Genomic DNA, 19,504 nt, shown 5'->3' with positions numbered 1-19,504 from the left:
GTTTCTGAAGTGCTGCATAATTTCATCAGTAAATATAGCTGTTCAAACAACATTCATTGAAGTTGGGCAGACAGTATACTTCATCATGTTAAATTCATCCTTTTAAAAATATTTACTTAGCCTTTTAAATTGGAATTGCATTTCAGCTTCACATCACAGGTTACACTAACTGTCCACCTGAGTGTAATTTACTAACAAGTACTGCACAGATGATTGTGTAATGCTGCTGAAATGTTGTTGACTGATCTGAACCAACCTGAAAGCTGTTTTTGTAAATTATATCTGTGTATGAATAATGTTTTTCGTATCATGTGTCATGCATCACACTTAAAGCAATTACATTTTTGAAGAGTTTTCATGATAATATGTTTACTGCTATATGCATTGGAGTTAATCTGACATACTAAACGTACAGTATACTGGTCAATAGGTGCACAAATAGCATTTTTTTAGGGAAAATTCATTTATTGCATTTGTTGGGAGAGTCAACATTGAATACGGAACAGGAGTACAGTACAATGGCAAATGTCAAAACAGCCCAACAGTTCTGTACTGACATGTAAGTCATATTGGGATTGCCCAACCAAGTATATTTTCACGTTTGTTTCCATCCCTAGATCATCAAACAATTGAACAGAATACACATGCACCTGTTATGTAAGTGAAGGTATTGGTCATATATTACTTGGCACATCATGTGTATTTTTGAGCAGAAACTTTAGCCAATAAAGATTCTTACTGCTTGCTTATAAAATAGAATGTTCCCAGGTCTGACAATCACTGTTTTATAGATATGGGTAGGCTATCAGTTTGACCATAGCTCAGAAGATTCCTCACCAATAATTATGAGAAATAAACATTCTGCTTATCATTTTACCAATGTACTAACTGACGTGTGTTGTTGTGGGCTTGTGTTGTTTGTGAATGACAGCATTCCTCTCCAGTGCACTGTCATTCACAAAACACAAGCCGCCAGCTAGTACTTGTAGCTGCACACGCCTTTATAAGAAATTCCGGCCAGGTAGCGGGCTTTGAGATTTATATGCTATATAAAGAAAGGGATGCTGTGCAGGCTGGTGCTGTGCTGTAGCTCCACCATCGAAATGCCTATAATTCGGGCTTCAGCCTGGGGTGGAGCTGACAGCCAGCACAAACATAAAAAACAGTTGTAATTTTTTCTGCACAGTTGGTCCATGGATCAGAACAGGAGCAAGTGCTCCATGCACTTGGGCCCCTGGGGAATTCCACAATGATCTATGGGGAGACATAGTTAGTAAGGTTGAATAAAGACACCAGTCCATCCAGTTCAACCTGAGTGTGGGTATGTGTCTACAATTATCCCTATTTTATTTAAGGCACCCATATAGTGCTGTAAATTTATGTAGTGCTCCACACATACATGGCACACTTATATCAGTCCCTACCCTCAAGGAGCCCACAATCCAAGGTCCCCAACTGACATTCATATACTAGGGCCAATTTTGGACAGAAGCCAATTAACCTACCAGCATGTCTTTGGAGTGTGGGAGGAAACCGGAGTGAACCCATGCAGGCACAGGGAGAACATGCAAACTCCAGGCAGGTAGTGTCATGGCTGGGATTTGAACCAGCACCCCTTTTTACTGCTAGGCGAGAGTGCTAACCACTACACCACCATGTATTTATATAGTGCCAACAATTTATGAAGGGGAAAAACAATAAAGTTCCAGGAGAACCAGATAGCTAATATTATAGGCTGTCAACACATAGATTGTACATTGTTACTCATCTTTCTAGCACCATCTTGAAGCACATGAAAATAGAATATTCTGACTTTCATAAGGTCAAAATTTTCATATAAATTTGCATATCCTCTTTCCCGGTATGTTTCCAAGGCCCTGGAGCTTTACATGGGGATGACAAGGACAGGCAGAGTGCTTTCTGCTCTTTCAGAAAGGGGCAAAGTTGGACAGAAGCCAATTAACCTACCAGCATGTCTTAGGAGTGTGGGAGGAAACCAGAGGAAACCCATGCAGGCACAGGGAGAACATGCAAACTCCAGGCAGGTAGTGTCGTGGTTGGGATTTGAACCAGCGCCCCTTTTCACTGCTAGGCGTTAGTGCTAACCACTACACCACCATGTATTTAAAAAAAGTGCCAACAATTTATGAAGGGGAAAAACAATAAAGTTCCAGGAGAACCAGATAGCTAATATTATAAGCTGTCAACACAAAGATCGTACATTGTTACTCATCTTTTTAGCACCATCTTGAAGCACATGAAAATAGAATATTCTGACTTTCATAAGCTCACCATTTTCATATAAATTTGCACATCCTCTTTCCCGGTATGTTTCCAAGGCCCTGGAGCTTCATATGGGGATGACAAGGACAGGCAGTGTGCATTCTGCTCTCTCAGAAAGTAATGGAATTACAAGTGTTGATATGTTCTACCAGTGAGTTGGGAAATGCTAAGGTTGGTGGTGTGTTTTACAGCTCTTTGTTCCTGTTGGCATTTAAATATTTATATACTCCCACAGGTGTGGTTTCTAAAGATTCTAAATGGCACAGGTCACACTAAAACGAGCCCCACTCAATGTAGAAGAATTTGTGCAAACACATTTGTGGAACCATGTGTACAAAAATTGTTGATTGTGCCTAGTCACAGAATTGCTGGTGAGTTATTGCAACATTTTTACCATCTTAACTTTATTCAGTTGAGCTCCAGATCTGCAGTGGTCATCAACCTTGTTAGGTCAAGTCCCCAAAAGTTGGTATAAATTTGGACCCCAAGTTTGAGTTCTATCATTGCTTTAAATACCCAGATAAGTTGGTTTCTAAGACAACAGTTGGCAGATTTTTTTAACCCAAGAATTAAACATAGAGTTGTCACCTCATCCCTTTAAACACATAAGAATTACACAGGTTCTGAGGCTAATTGAATGAAGATACAGCACCAAGTGAGTTTATTTTGCCACCTTAATCAGCCACAGAACCTGTGTAATTAATATGTGTTTGGGTTTAAAGGGATGAGGTGGCAACTCTAATTTAAAAAACTATTTTTTGGATCTCAATCTGCATTTTGATCAGCTCTGACCTATAACAGAAAAAAAAATATTATTGAGCTTTGAAAATGGTGCATGGTTCTTTATTGAGTACAACATTGCATATAGAGCTGGTGAATGTAATAAAAAAAAATCAAGAAACTGCATAACTGATTTTATTTCTTTGCTGCAGGGGTTCTTCTGAGTGGCTGATCATAATACAAGACTCATGTATGTGCAGAAGTGTATGTTATATTATCTTTGTTCACTTCTTGTCAGCTGCAGAAGTCTCTTCTTTCACAACAGTGTGAACCTTTGTAGTAGTAGTGTTTGTACTTGGCCCTAGTAAGGCAAAAAAACAAAGATTAATGGTTGTACAAATCCCAGGATTTGTATAATAGAAGAAGTATTTAGGTTTATTAATAGGATAAGAGGAGCTCTAATTGAAAAAAGTTTGATTTGTTTCCCCTCTACATTGTACCCCGGGCTGGATTCAGACATTTTCTCCCCTGGGCCAGCTTCCTAGGGCACCATCACGAAGCAAGAGTTCATTTTAAACTTTATCTTCCATATTGCAAATTCCATCCTTCTTAGATGATCATCAATATCTTCATCTGGGCCAGGCCAGGCAACACAAACACACACAGCACCTAGGAACAACCTACTGCCCATAGAATCAACACACTATGATAGGTGTTGAATAGCTGATGCACCTGGCAGCCATTTGTTTCCTTGGCCATGGTCTATGCAGCCTATTGAGAATTTGAACAATCCAACTCTCATCATACGGAGAACACAACTTACATAGAAAAAAAGGAAGGCCATTTTTGCATCATGGAAAGTTTGTTTTGTTTTTTCCATGGTGCAGACCTTCTAAGTTATAGAATGTTGAATAGGATGACTAACTATAAAGGATCTTAGTTTATTAATCCCTAACCGCCAACACTGTGTGATATTGGCACGCAACGCATTTAGCATGGGTAGTGAAAATGCAGTTCCCTGGCAAGTTGATACCAGCCCCATATTCTTTATTTTATATTTTTTTGTTGGGGGGGGGTGGGTGTTTTGGGAGTGGCATTAAAAAAGGAGTAACACTCTTGAGTATCTGTAGTAGTCAGAGGCTTTTAAGCATCTTTAATGCTTTCAGCATGGGAGGTGTCAACATAGTAAAAGGTGGGAGAGTGGGGATTATGTGCAGATCTCTTGACCTTATTAGGTATCCTGTTCCCAAAAAGCTTGAAAAAACTAATGGTACTATGTGATCCTTCTACAGTCCAGTTTTCTACTGGTTAACCTCCAGCTATGGTCATACAGAGGTTAATTTACTAAAACTGGAGAGTGCAAAATCTGGTGTAGCTGTGCATAGAAACCAATCGGCTTCCAGTTTTTTTTTTACAAAGCTTATTGAACAAGCTGAAGTTAAAAGCTGATTGGCTACTATGCACAGCTGCACCAGATTGTGCTTTCTCTAGTTTTATTAAATCAACCCCACAATATTATGTGTAGGTACGCAAACCAAGCTGTTTAAAACTAAAAAAACATTTTTTTTTAAGTACGACAATGCTCCTGTAACATAAACAAGCCTTGCTAGACTGCAAAATGATAAGTCTGCATTATGAGATTTATTATGTGATATTTTGATATGCCACTTTTAGCACATATATGATATCTCAACTTGAAGAGCAAAGCTTATTTTTTCCCATTTTATACTCAGAAAAAAATGTAGAACTCACAGAGACCTGATATTTCTGGTACAGTTGTACTCCTACTGACAGCTGCTATCAATGTATCTTTCTGGTTAAATTAAAATCAGCCTGCAGCTACATTTCAGGATTTCAGTTTAAAGATTACAATCATTTACCTGCACTATCCTTATGAGAAGCTCCAGTGCTGTGAAATGAAAAGAGAACAGTTAGCGGTTGAAGCTTTCAAACAAATCTATTTTTGTGTTATTAAGGAGCTTATTTATGGAACCGGTAAAATTACAGACCCCAATCCTCAGCCAGTAGCCACAAGTGATGCTTGAATTGAACCCATCACGTACAAACACCAGCCTAAGTATGACCACCCTTAGGCTAGGCATATATATGTAGCAAAGTCCCGGGTCCCTTGAGGCCTAATGGTGACCTCCAGAGTTAGGGACAGCTGACATCCTTCTAGATAGAGTAGGTTACAAGGCATGGTGGTTGTACTGCAAGATGAAATGGTGGGCGCAAGACACTTTTTGAATACAAAGAGATTTTTATTGTCTCTTGAACAGAACTTGGGGAGAGAGGGTTAGGGCCAGGACACCCTTAAGTAGATGCAATCGTAATTGGCAGACTCCGAGACTTCTATAGGTAGACAGCTATACAAGTGAAGGCCTCCAGCCGGACACCACTTCTGTATAGGTAGGACAGCTGTTTCCTATGGCAACAATCTTGTAGCAGTTACTAACGTCAGTTGTACTCAACTATTTGCAACACGAACAGTTCTCAGCTTACCCCACCATCACTCACTGTGGGTCTTCACTCCACGAGCTCCCAGTCTTTCTCTAGACTTCAGATCCAATAGCCACTGAATCCCCTGAACTCTTCCACTTTTAGCACTGATTATCTTCCTCAAGTGTCACCCCCGCTTCCCTGCTGGGTCCCTGGCTTGGCACTCACAGATACTTTTCAAGCGCCACTCCCGCTGACACGCTAGGTCCCTGGCTTGGCACTCACTGATGCTCCGCAAGTGTCACCTCTGCTGTCCCGCTGGGTCCCTGGCTTGGCACTTGCTGAAGTTTTCCCACTTCTTCACTGTCCCCGGCTGCCGAGAAGTCTGCACTGGTACTGGCCTCAGCTTACACACAGTGGTCTCTGGTAACGAGGTGGATGGTCCCTTAGTGGTGACAGCTTCCACTCTACCTCTGACCACAACTGGTTCCCCGGCCGGCAGAACCATTACTTCTGGTTGGATTACAAGCCTGCAGTCCCAACCCTGCTCTCCTGCTTCTGGATAGGCCCATTAGACAGCCTAGCAGCCAGATGTCCCCAGGATAGTAATTAAGCTTACAGCCTAGCAGCCCAGGGCAGCATGACACACGTCCACCCAGACAGCCGTCCAGGTGGCACAGAACCCCGGTCACCTGACTCTACCCAAATAAATAGGCTCTCCCAGCAGGCCAAGGGACTTCAAGAAACCCCTGCCAATTGAATGAGACACCCCATTCATTCACAATCCGTCCTTGCTATGCCCTTGTCTTATCTAATGTCGCCAGCTACAATGCCACCTAGTGACAGAAGAGAGAAGTGAAGCAATTCCAGAATTAGGGGGAAATCAATTGATCGCCTAACAATTGGCCAAGGCAACTATCGCCTGGCAACTAAATTTAATAGCAGCCCTGCCTAAACATCAGGTTGCTACATATACAACAATTTTCAGGTAGTTCAACCACTTTCAACTAGCTTAAAATTGCAAAAACAGCCAAATAGAGCATAACAACATACGACCATTAGCTTTGATAGACCGTGGTTCCTAGGGCATGAGCCTCAGTTCATGTACTGGGTCACCTTTGCAGTAATTATTGCTGTTTTTTCAAGTACGACACACATAGATATATTTGCTGAACTTTCTTTTTGAGACTTTTTTGTACCGCTCTTGCTCTACCAGCTAGTGACTGGTATTATATTTTAAACAGAGATGATTTCGCTGAACTAGGGTCACATCAAAAGGGTCATGTCATGTTGCACCACCAGCAGTATCATTATACTAGTCTAAACAGGGTAGATCGATACTCACTTTTTTCCTCAATGGCTGGGTGAGCAAGACGCCACTCCCTACTTGGCGACTTACATTTGCGGTGTTTTCATCAGTGAGGGATCAACGTTGAACTCAACCGACCAGTGGGGAAGTGACATATAAAAGTATTTTTTCTGAAGTTTTTAGCAGCCCTGTCACTGGAGTGTTTTTGCAAGTATGTCGAGTGTGACATGGCCGTCATCGTTTTAAAATATACACTGATTGGACTTTTTTTGTTACTGTACTAGGTAGCTTATACTGGTCATCCAACATGGAAACCGACACAATACACAATACAATACAGCTATAGAGTAAAGCCTAAATAAGCCTAATTGGAGCATTTTGTAGAAAAGTGTCATTGTGATGCCCATCTCCATTTTGACCTGTTTACAATTTACACCAACAAAACCAAAATATTACAGCAGATCTTTGTAGGACTTTTTGATTTACCCATGATCATGTTCCTCCAGCAGTTTACGGTACGTGGCAATCTCAGCCTCCAGATGAGCCTTGATATCGAGAAGTGTTTTGTACTCCATATTCTGATGTTCCAGATCAGATCGCAGATTGGTCAGGTGTTCTTCAAGGGTGCCAATGACAGACTGGACATGGTGGAGTTGAGCACCGTAACGGCCCTCCGTTTCAGAAATGGAAGCCTCCAGTCCTGCTCTCTAAAGAGACAAAGTGATATGATTAGAAATTGTTGACTGAAATGTATTTTGGGTCTGTTTGATATCCAGTCACGCTTACATTTTTTTGATGTTTACTCTTTATTATGCAGGTTGCCATGGTTATAGTCGCCACTCTTTCGTTCATGGCCAGAGATTCTTATATATATAGTTTGGATGAGCAATAAGGTAAGTAATATTATACTCTAAAATCCCCCTAGTTGTAGAACCAGGAGGAAAATAATATGCTACTGCTCACTGAAGTTAAGCTTTTAGGTAAGTCAAGTCAATGAAAGACAGCAGAGTGGTGCCCCCTGGAGTAGTTGCTTGGTACACGCTATGATTGTATTTTTGTGGGACCAGTATGTGTGAAAGCCCATTATGCGGGGTCAGGGTCCATAATTTGCACTGGGGCCAATAGTTCTTTAGCTACACCATTGTCATCAGTAATGCTACCGATGCTCTTTTAACTACTCTATAGGCCTATATAAGTAGGGCACTGGCAGGGTCACCGGGTACTCTATTTCTGTGCATAAATGGAATGAAAATGTTTAATATAAAGATCTAAGGGCTAGTCCCTAGCTTTTACATTTTTTTTACATACACTTTAAGCATTAAATGTTAACAAAACAATGAATCTTGTGTAAGATCTTTGGTGGGAAGCATGGGAGTTACCCTTTCCAGTCCCCAGAAAGTTTCCATGCAATGTATTGTGGAAGGGAGAAATTAAAGTAATGAGAAAGGTAAGTGGGGGGGAGGATTGGAAGAACAGGGTGGTGGGGGACAGGTGGGGAATTTGGGGAAATGGAAAGCTCTCAACAAACTCTAAAATTTTCCTGAGCTGGGTCAAAGATGGAGCAGTCTGAGGGGTTTGGGATATGAGAGGGGGTCATGAGAGACATGATACATTTATATTATTCTGAATCACTGCAGATTAGCCAGGGGTATCAAATAGATCACATTTTTTTGTGTTGGTTACGGAGGGACATAGTAAGGTTTTCCATCTAATAAACAATGTTTAATTCATAACACCAGTCATTGACAATAGGGGTATATGGCTGTTTCTAGAATTCTGGGATAGCCATCTTACATCATGTATTAAATGTATAAGTATTGATTTGAGAGTATAGTTCAGGGAAATTGTAATGGGGGACACTGACTGGGGGAAGGGGGGTTCAAAAAAATAATAATTATGCTCCTATACCCCAATCCACCTCAGTTTCAGTGACTATGTTACATACTGAAACCCACAATGGGGAAGAAAGAGGGGGAGAATGGGACTTTGTGATACCAAAATAATGTAGAAAATGTATATATATTTAAACTAAAATACAGTATTTATAGAGATAACATTGAAATGGTTCCTCAAGACCAGGGAAGCAGTACAACAAATAGCAAAGACATAAAAAGCCTTTAAACATAATACTTGGGTAATACAAACTGATTTGCAGCATATTGAAGAGAAGTGATTCCAGATGCATGAGTCCCAACGCGTTTCGACTGATTACGCCTTCCTTAGGGGGGTGGCATCTGATAACATATTAAAGGATTTCTAGAATAGATACACATGTCAGTATATTAAAAGCAGAGATAACATTGTATATTCAAATATCTAACATTAGTAGGAATGCTGGTATGATACACTTACATATTAAAATAAACAAACACATTTTTTGTTTATTTTAATATTTAAGTGTGTCATACCAGTATTCTTACTAATGTTTAATATTTGAATATACAATGTTATCTCTGCTTTTGATATACTGACATGTGTATGTATCCTAGAGATCCTGTAACATGTTAACATGTTGGGGGGGGCACAAAAATTGGTGCTGGGGGTAAGAGGATTTGTGCTGGGAGGAGAGATTTTGCGGTGGTGGGGGATTTTGCTGGGAGTAGTGATAGGGAGTTGTGCTGTAAGGGGAGCTTTGTAGATGGGAGAGGATGCGTGCTACAAAGGGGATTTGGGGATAAAGAGGATTTGTACTGGGAGCGAGAGGGGGAGTCAAGGGCAGGAACTTGCTGGGAGGATGGATTTGGTGGGGGGGGGGGAGAATTTGTTAAGTTAACTGTATGATTTGTGATTTTTTTTTATATTTGTTGGGGTCATTCAGATGCAGAAGGTAAAAAGTTGGGTTGTCTATAGTCACTAAGTTAGTTAAAGTATAACTAAAGGCAAAACAATTTTTTTTTGTTCTCGATGGAGAGAGAGTGATTTGAACACCTGTCAGTTCTCACTGCTGTCTGTGCCCCCATTAAGGAGATTCACCCTCTCCGTTTGTCCTGTTTACCATAATCATTGAAAGTAAAAGAAAATCCCATATGTTGGGTTGTTCCCAGAAAAGTAATAGAGGGGAAAACTTCCAATGGGGACACTAGTTCTGGTGACCTGGGGGTCCCCAATAGATTCCATTAATTTGCAGGAATTTCCTTTCACTTCCTGTTTGGCTATGGGACAGAAAGTGAAGGTAAAACCCCGAAATAGAACATAGATGGTGAAAAAAAAAATCTGACAGGGGTTATAACCCTCCCTTGTGCTTTTCAAAATGAAAAAAAAGTGTTGCCTATATTTAATATATGTACTGCGGGGCAGTGGCTCCTACAGGCGACATCACATGCCTTTATGTCTTGCACACTTCCAGGTTTGCGCATGCGCCACCGGAGACTAGCTCCCGCTGTGATTGAACACAGCGGGAGCCAATTGGCGGGTCCGGCGTGAAGGGAAATCTCAGAAATAGGACACAGATGGCGGGGGGGAAAAAAAATCTGACAGGGGTTACAACCCTCCCTTGCTCTATCTAAAAAGAAAAAAAAAAAAGTTTTGCTTATAGTTCTACTTTAACTGTCTGCTGACCACTATGCATATATGTACTGTGGGGCGGCGGCTGCTACAGGCAAAATCACGTACCTGTACATCTCCTGCACTGCCGGGTTTGCGGCATGCTGCCGGCGACCGGCTTCCGCTGTGATTGGACACAGCGGGAGCCAACCAGCAAATCCGGCGGACCCACCGAATATTCCTGACAGAGGAAAGAACAGCGATCTGCCTATCTGTGACAAGGGAAGACAGAGATACTGTATTTCTGCTAAGCAGGAACACGGATCTGTGTTCCCACAGTTAAAGCACCCCACCACACACACACAGTTAGAAAGCACTTCCTAGGGACACATTTACCCATTTGATCGCCCCTGATGTTAACCCCTTCCCTGCCAGTGTCATTAGTACAGTGACAGTGTATATTTTTAGCACTGATCACTGTATTAGTGTCACTGGTCCCCAAAAAGTGTCACTTAGTGTCCGATTTGTCCGCTGCAACGTTGCAGTCCCGCTATAAGTCGCTGATCTCTGCCATTAGTAGTAAAAAAAATAAATAAATAAAAATTCCATAAAAATATCCCATATAACTTTTGCTCATACCAATCAATATACGCTTATCGGGATTTTTTTTTACCAAAAACATGTAGCAGAATACATATTGGCCTAAATAATGAAAAAATTAGATTTGTATTGAGTGTGTTTTATAGCAGAAAGTAACAGATATTGTTTTTTTTTTTTCAAAATTGTCGTTTTTTTTGTTTATAGCACAAAAAATAAAAACCACAGTGGTGATCAAATACCATGAAAAGAAAGCTCTATTTGTGGGGAAAAAATGGCATAAATTGTATTTGGGTGTATGACAGCGCAATTGTCAATTAAAGTAAGGCAGTGCCGTATAGCAAAAAATGGCCTGGTCAGGGGGGGGGTAAACCTGCACCTCTCTTGCCTCCGCCCTCTCTCTATAACAAAATTATTATTTTTATTTTAAAGTAATTCTTTTTTTTTTCGAAAGTCCAGGTCCTTCATTCTTGCCTAGGCGAAGATGATATACTCGGACTCCAAGCATGCACAGGAACTCTGCAGGTTACTCTGGGATCCCTTACTGTCTATCTACGGATGCATGCTGTCCCAAAAACTGCCTCCTGGGATTTTTACATCATGCATCCAAGGAGGCAACCTTCAGGATTTTGGGCATGTACAAAAACAGCATGGGGTTGGTTTTTGCTAGTTTACCAGCAGGGCACGTGGCATCTGCACATGCGCAGGGGGTCCATCGCATGTGCAGACATTCCGCAGAGATATTCTAGGTCCAGTAGTCCTGGCAAAGATCCCTGGGCCATATCTACACATGCATCAGATCTCAATTTAAGATGCAGGCACTAGAGAGGAACAGTGCAAGGAGAACTTTCCCTACAGGCAAGACAACACTGGGCTCCATAGACTAGTAAGTATGTTTTTACTTACTTTTATACAGTGACAAATTGTTGGATGCAAAACTATAATTTTTGATAGTAAGTTTTCCCAAAGATGGCAGAAAGCTGGTCTATAAGTGCTGTCAGAAAATTGCCTTTTGTAAAGTTGTTGTGAGTACACCTCTGGAAGCAGTTTGGTTCAAGCATAATTGTTCTAGTGAGGTTAGTGGTTTCAAAGATTATTAACTCAAAAGAAGTGAGTTGACAAAATGTTTGATCTGTAGGTAGCGCCATATGTCAAGATCTTGACAGCTAGGCAACCTTGTGGGTGGCTATTTTGATTTGATTGACAAAATTGCTTTAGCATATAGACACATTTAAGTATGATTTCTCTATCTTCATGTGGACTCACCATGCTGTGCTGTGACTGCAGCTCAATCTCCAAACCCTGCATGGTGCGTCTCAACTCTGTGACCTCTGATTTGCTGGAATGGACTTGTTGTGTGTTGGACACAACCTCCTTCTGCAGGGATTCGCTCTATAAATGGAGAAAGAAGATGTGGTTACATTCTTTAAAAAAGAGGATGAGGAAACCATACACATTGGTGTAACCATACCTGGGATAAGAACCATCCCTCTGCATCCCTCCTGTTTCTCTCAGCCATGTATTCATACTGCTCTCTCATGTCACCCAAGATCTTGCAAAGGTCAGCTCCTGGAGCTGCGTCCATCTCTACGCTCACTGTTCCACTCATCTGCTGGCCCTTATCACTCATTTCCTGAACAAAGAGAAGAACATAAATTTAAATCCAAGCTTCTACTGGAATATGGTCTGTAGGTACAATTCAAAAATAATAAATTCCAGTTAATTATTTTATTATTATTTACCAAGGTCTCATGACATCTTTCTGCCATATACACATACTGTATGTAGTATAATACATTTGAAAACCTTTCGTAGCTGATAAAAACACACCATGATAATGTTACCTCTGGTGTAATGATGAAGGCAAAGATAAACATTCAATCAGAGTTAGAGCGGGGCCTTCATGGTGCATGGACCCAGGTGCAATATACAATTCTAGTTGCTACATCAGTTATTTGCCTTTTATTTACAAAACCCCAAAATTCTCACCTCCTCATGATTCTTCTTCAGGTAGGCCAACTCTTCCTTCAGATTCTCAATCTGCAACTCCAGGTCTGATCTGGAGAGTGTTAATTCATCCAAAACCCTTCTCAAACCCTGGATATCAGATTCAACTCCAATTCGCAAGTGTTGCTCATTCTCATACCTGAAGGCAGCAAGGTTTGGCATTAGAATGTGAAAAGCTGATGTCCAGGATTGGTTAATTAAGGTCATAATGTTTCTCCCCTATGTCAGCGTCTACTTTTTTTATTTTGAATAAAATTTCCATTTGCATCCCATTAGGCGGCTTTCCTTCACTTTCTGTCTTGTAGACACAATTGGAAATGAGGAGATATATTACCAATGTGAGGGAAATCCCCTCCTAGACAGCTGTAATGGGAACAAGTGTCCTCATTGGAAGAGGGCTCTACTCCTGTTCTGGTGGTAACTCAAACTTTTGGATTTACTCTCACTTTGATTCCTGTTGATGTTGGGGATCATGACAGTTAGGGAGACAGAATCACTGAATCACCCTAAAAGGGACACAGACAGCATTGACAACCTAACAGTGATTCTAACCCCTTACCACCCTATCAGAAAAAAAAAAGTTCTAGTTAAAATTTGTGTTCAATTACATTAGCTATACATACTATAAACAGCACTTTATTATAAAACCTTTATTTTTATTTTTTTATAAACTTTTTATACTTACCTGCTCTATGCAATGGTTTAGCACAGAGCAGCTTGGATCCTTATCTCCTGGGGTCCCCTGCTGGTGCTCCTGGCTCCTTCCCCTTCCGAGTGCTGGTAAGTAAAAATTTTAAATATTTGGCTGTAGCAGAAGGCAGTTTGTTCGCTGAAGGGCTGGAGAGTGGAACAATAATGAGTGTCTGCAGTCAACAGTGAAGCATGGTGGAGGTTTGGGGCTGCATTTCTACAAATGGAGTTGGAGATTTGGCCAGGATCAGTGGTGTCCTCAATGCTGAGAAATACAGGCAGATACTTATCCATCGCTCCATACCACCATACCATCAGAGAGGCATGCGATTGGCCCCAAATTTATTCTGCTGCAGGACAACAGCCCCAAACATTAAGCCAGTCCCTTGGCATTTTCATGGGCATTTCTGGGCTCTGCTCTCTACCCTGTGTTGTCAATAAATAGGGGGAAGGGTCTGCTCAGGCTGTCCATCGTGGCCTGCATGGGAAGGATTCAAGAGGCCAAGCCTGAAGATGTAACCGCCAACAACATATGGAGTGCACCCTAGGGAAGTCTGTCTGACTCTTTCACATAATGGACTTTCACCTTGGGGAAGGTATCTACCATGCAGCCTGGATGTAGCTAGTTAGAAAGGAATTGTTACTGCACCCGTTGGACTGTATTGCTGAGATGTCCAGTAAAGGCTGATCAACTGTTTCATGCCTGGTCTGAGGTTATTACAAAAGGGGTGCATGGAGGTACATTGCGTATTTAGAAGAACGGGGTTTGTAATCACATACAGGATGAAAAGAAGAGACTGGAAGGCCATCACAATCTCAACAGAGGAGTTGGTAGAATGTGTGTAGTTGCTAGGGGTAATCATGAACTGGTGGGACTATAGGTACAGTAGCTCCCAATAGCTCAGCACAAACCTCTTTCTTTTTTAACAGCTCTTGTGATAAGCTATCAGCCACTTATGTTATGAATGAGTCACCCAACTCATAGACTTATATAGGCTTTTGTAGAAGGAACCCAACCACTGTGTAGCACACACTGCAAAGCAGGAAGCAGAACCTGACTATAATGAGTGAAAAAAACATACAGAAAAATACTTTTTTTTTAAAATCTCATGTATGTATATTAGAGACTATTCACATCAACCTGAAAAAATAGTGAAAAGACTTGTGAAATTAACATGGACATACTTGAGTTTAAAATCATCCGCGGCCAAGCGAGCATTGTCAATTGCCAATGTGATTTGATGGTTCTCAGTTGTGGAAGCTTGAATCTGAAAGAAGAATTCCGAATTACATCATTAGGATCCTCATACAGTATTTTTTAAGTCATGCCAAAGTAAGAAAAAAAAGAAAACAAGAAATATTCAATACATGCACATTTCCCCATGTTGTATCCCTTGCAAGTACTGATCTGCCACACATAGCATGCTCCTAATGTCCTGCTCATGGTGACAACACAGTGCTTGAAATCTTCATTAGGGTTGTCAGCCGTTCCTGCTGGGCTACAGAGCTCTACCTATTCCCCACTTCTTTCTGTTTCACTCTGTCCATGGACACTTTTCCAACAAAACTGGGCTTCTGCCTTGATTCCTCAATTTTGAAAGACATAGTCTGCAGAGTATTCCCATGGCAATAGGAACTGAACATTCAGCAGCTGCCCCTGCAAGAATTTTACAAGCCCGGTGATGATGTTCAATAAAAAAACGAATTCCAGGTATGTTTTTTTTTTTGTATAGTTACATTGGTCCATCTGGAACTAATCTAAGTATACATATTTCATACATGGCTGATTACTGTGGAAGTGAAGAATCACTATAATAGCTGCCAGGTCCTGTGTTTTTGGGGTCCCGTGCATTCTCTGATTGGACTAGGTGGACAGGCAGGGCTGTGAAATCACAATCTTCTTTCCTTCTAATCAGAGAACACCTTGTATTTATTGAGAAAATGCAAGGCATTCTTTGAATGGCACCCAAGCTGGAGACCCCCTATGCAACAGGGTAGATGGTTGGCAATGAACCCAAAAGACAGCAAGGACCGCTGTAGTAGAGGCGGCTACTACAGTGATTCTCTGCTTCTACAGGGATCATCATATATGGCATATGGCATATGTATACTTACTTTGGTCTAAGCTGAAAAAAAAACATACATGGAAATCAGCCTTAAGCCAAATATCACTTCTCTTTATCCAGCCACATAGTTAAGCCCTCTCTGAGATAAGACATTTCTAAACCAACAAGACATATGTATATCTCTACAGAGTGTTTTTGATCTGATTGACACTTTAATATATCAACTCTGGAAGGATCCTCTCAGCTAGCATCTGTGAAAGATGCCAGAGAATCTCAAAATAGTTCCACTCACAGTTATATAGTTCCATAAATCTGTATTTCTGAAAGGCAGCAGTGACATAGTCAATTAGTCAATAAGTTCAACCTTTAACAATCCCTAGAGTTTTGGTCCAAAGGAAGGCAAAATATTCCACCCCCTCCCAGCCAATTTTGCCACATTAGAAAAAACTTTTGCTATATTAGCCTTTAGTAGAATAATGTTAAATGTTATTATCAACGTGAGATCAAACAGTCCTGAACTGATGGGGAAAAAATCTTTCGGTCATACACAACTAACGTCCCTTTTGCACAGTCCTTTTGGCTATTCTGCCAAATCTTTATACATGATATATGTTATTTAAAGCGGAGTGTCGCCTAAAAAAAAAAAATTAAAAGTCAGCAGCTACAAATACTGCAGCTGCTGACTTTTATATTATATATACACTTACCTGTCCAGGGCACCCGCGATGTCCTCACCAGAAGCTGACCCGTCCCTCGGCTCCGGGTGGAGGCGCCGGCATTGCTAGTAAGGGAATCAGGGAGTGAAGCCTTGTGGCTTTACGGCCTGGTTCCCTGTGGTGCATGCGCGAGTCACGCTGCGTGTTCTGAGTGGTCCCTGCTGTCTTCTGGGACCTGTGTGTCTCCTAAAAGACAGCGGGGGAGACGGAGGAGGGGCTGGACATGGCGTAAATCGCCGCGGATACTACGGAGATCTTTCGCCAGAAGTGGGAGCAAATACCTGTATTAGACAGGTACCTGCTCCCTCTTCCCCCCTGAAAGGTGCCAAATGTGACAGCGGAGGGGGGGAGGAATCCAGACAGCGGAAGTTCCATTTTTGGGTGGAACTCCACCTTAAAGCCTTCTTTATGATGTATTTTTTCCAAACCTTACAGTTTTTTTTTAATCTTGTCCTGAAATAAGAACTTGTATTCATTTTATCTATTTAGTTGCTTGCTTTTGGCCCCTCTATCAAAATCCTATGTTCCAAAAAGCTTGAAGAAACATGGTTTTACCATGTAGATACATTTTTGAAAGTGCCTAGTATTATGTTATTTAAAATGTAAAGTTATAGTACAGTGGAAATCAATCATGTCTAAAGTATATTTTTTCAAACCATGCATTCCTGCCTGGAATTCTTTTAGCTGGAGGTGACATTGTACTTTAAAAGATCAGTGTCCTTGTACTGATGAGCCTTGATGTATTCAGAACAGGAAACAGCCACATTGATATCCTGTGGAAGAATAAATACATCCAGGATAGCTACAACCTCTCTATGTTCCCCTATAATCTCTTGCTGTTGTATCAATGTAACCATGTAATTGGCCAAGGGATTCACAAACCAGTGAGCTACCAGACGTTTGCCAGATAATTGTCATTAACTACTACTGCCCATTTTTATCTTCTATCTCCTTCTGAGAAAAGTTGAAGATAGTTCTCAATGTTTAACGATAAAATCCAATACTCTTGATGTAACAGGACTTTTATACAATGATAGGTGACCCACTATGAAAAAAAAAGTATGGAAGAAAAATGTCCCTATACTTGTTATAAAAGTTATCCCAAGCACTTTTGAAGGATACATTACCTTTTCACGCAGATCTTCTATTGTTGTCCAGAAGGGAGAATAGTTTTGCTCACGCACAGTGACTGACCCTTGCTTCTCATACCAGTCATGGATCTTGTGCTCAAGCTCTGTATTGGCCTCTTCCAAACACTTCACCTTGTCCAAGTAATTTGACAGGCGGTCATTGAGGTTTTGCATAGTGTACTTTTCATTTCCAGAGAGAACTCCATCTGCATGGCTGGCACCAAAGCCAGAGCTGCCAGCACCACCAAAAGAAGAGCCACCGCTAAATCCAGAAGACACCATCCTAGAGGTGGAGTGAGAGATACCAGGGCCAGAATAACCTCCATGCACACTTGATGAGCCAAAGACTCCACTAGATAGTCGAGATGAAAGACCACTTCCAGCCCTGGAAGAGCTGCTGTGTGCATAGCTATAACTCATGGTGATCCTGATGGATGAATAGAGCAGTGTACCGATAGAAAGTCACCTGTTGGAAGTGGTGCTAAGAGTTCACCTGGGCACTCTATATCCTCTCCTCAACTGATGTTACCATGGTGAAGATGTGTAGTTGTTTGATGTGACCTCCTACTTGGAACTAAGCCACTGTGATACCTTTCCAAACTGTACTTATCTTGGATTCCTCTCTTGCAGATGCATATCGGAGTTTCATTCTCTTAATTTCTCTGGGAACAAAGACCGCACTCTCGAACAGTGTTTTTTTTTCCTTCAGGGCACAAACTCAGCATCAAGTTCATCTTTCATTGTTAAAAAGCAAATATGAATTCCTGCTTCCTTATGTACATAACCTTACACATTTCAATAGGTGAATGAGAGGCACCACTGGCGATTTGAAGATTTAGGTTCACAGATAACTTTTTTAAACTATTTTTCTTGTATATGTTACTGGGGCGATGACAGAATGAGCAGAGTACAATACAAGCATTCAGTGGTTTGCACAGTCTCTGCCAAGTCTTACTTGATTGAAACGTATCTGTTTTGGAGACACAGAAAAGACAAATGATCTAGCATTTCAAACTCCTAAACTTAGCTTCACAGATTGGTATGGAGCATGAAACTGCATCTTGGTACAAACTGGAATATTTAAAAATGCAATGAAACTTAACCCTAGGTTCACACCTAGGCAATTTTTAATGCTTTTTGCAGTTTGCAGAAATTCACTACAGTCCATTTAACATGCTTCCCTATGGTACAAGTTCACATCTATGCGTTTTTACTTTTTACCCGCGATTTGTGGGTAATAGATTTCAATGGAACCACACCAGAAACGCAAGTGTTGTGTTTGTAAAGCGTTTTTTGATGTGTTTTGCGTTTTCTTATTTTAACACTGTATATGGCTGGTTGCTAAGGAGGGGGCTGGGAAGCTGCCGGCGGCATCCTTAACACCTGATGAGTTATCAACTGTCAGCGGGCTTCCCCACTGAAAGCTGCATGTAAAAAAAAAAAATGCCAGCCAAAATAATTTGTGAAAAAAATGGCGTGGGGTCACCCTGCGGGTCTAGTATGGATTCAGAGGGGGGCCCCCTCTCCACGCCAATTTTTTTTTTTAAATGGTGTGGAGTCCCCCCCAAAATCCATACCAGACCCTTATCCGAGCATGCCGCCCGGTAGGTCAGGAAAGGGAGGTGACGAGCGAGCACACCGCCCCACCGTAAAAGCACCTTGCATATTGATGAGGACAAGCAACCCTGGCCGGTGGTTGTTGGGGACTGGGGGCGGGGGGGCTTATCGGAATCTGGAAGCCCCTATTAACAAGGGAGCCCCAGATCCCAGCCCCTCCCATGTGAATGGGTATCGGGCACATCGTACCTCTACCCATTCACCAAAAAAAACAGTGACATAGTAAAAAGCTACAAGAGCCGGTTTTTGATGCGTCCTTTATTAATTAAGAAGCCCGGAGCAATCTTCTCCTGTTGCCATCATCTCCCGGTGCCATCATCTCTTGGTGCTGTCATCTCCCGGTGCCGTCTTCTTCTTGTGTTGTCTTCTCCCATGGAACTGTCTTCTTCCTCGCCGCCGGTTACCCACTAAAAAACAAAAAAAGCCGGTCTTGTCCTGAAGCTGTCT

General features: G+C 41.5%; 1 protein-coding gene across 1 annotated transcript; it reads right to left on the bottom strand.

Moving 5' to 3' along the window:
* Window positions 1-3,110: 3,110 nt before the first annotated feature.
* On the bottom strand, window positions 3,111-17,955 carry LOC141114312 (keratin, type I cytoskeletal 19-like). The gene is made up of 8 exons (XM_073607924.1): window positions 17,438-17,955; window positions 14,714-14,796; window positions 12,821-12,977; window positions 12,303-12,464; window positions 12,098-12,223; window positions 7,238-7,458; window positions 4,884-4,912; window positions 3,111-3,364 (listed from the first exon to the last, which is right to left on the bottom strand). Exons 1-8 carry the CDS (start codon window positions 17,858-17,860, stop codon window positions 3,288-3,290), a joined length of 1,278 nt encoding a protein of 425 aa, XP_073464025.1. The 5' UTR covers window positions 17,861-17,955; the 3' UTR covers window positions 3,111-3,287.
* Between the last annotated feature and the right edge of the window lie 1,549 nt (window positions 17,956-19,504).

This window comes from Aquarana catesbeiana, linkage group LG12 (assembly GCF_042186555.1).
Source record: "Aquarana catesbeiana isolate 2022-GZ linkage group LG12, ASM4218655v1, whole genome shotgun sequence".
Lineage (NCBI taxonomy): Eukaryota > Metazoa > Chordata > Amphibia > Anura > Ranidae > Aquarana > Aquarana catesbeiana.
This window is presented reverse-complemented; position numbering and strand designations above follow the sequence as displayed.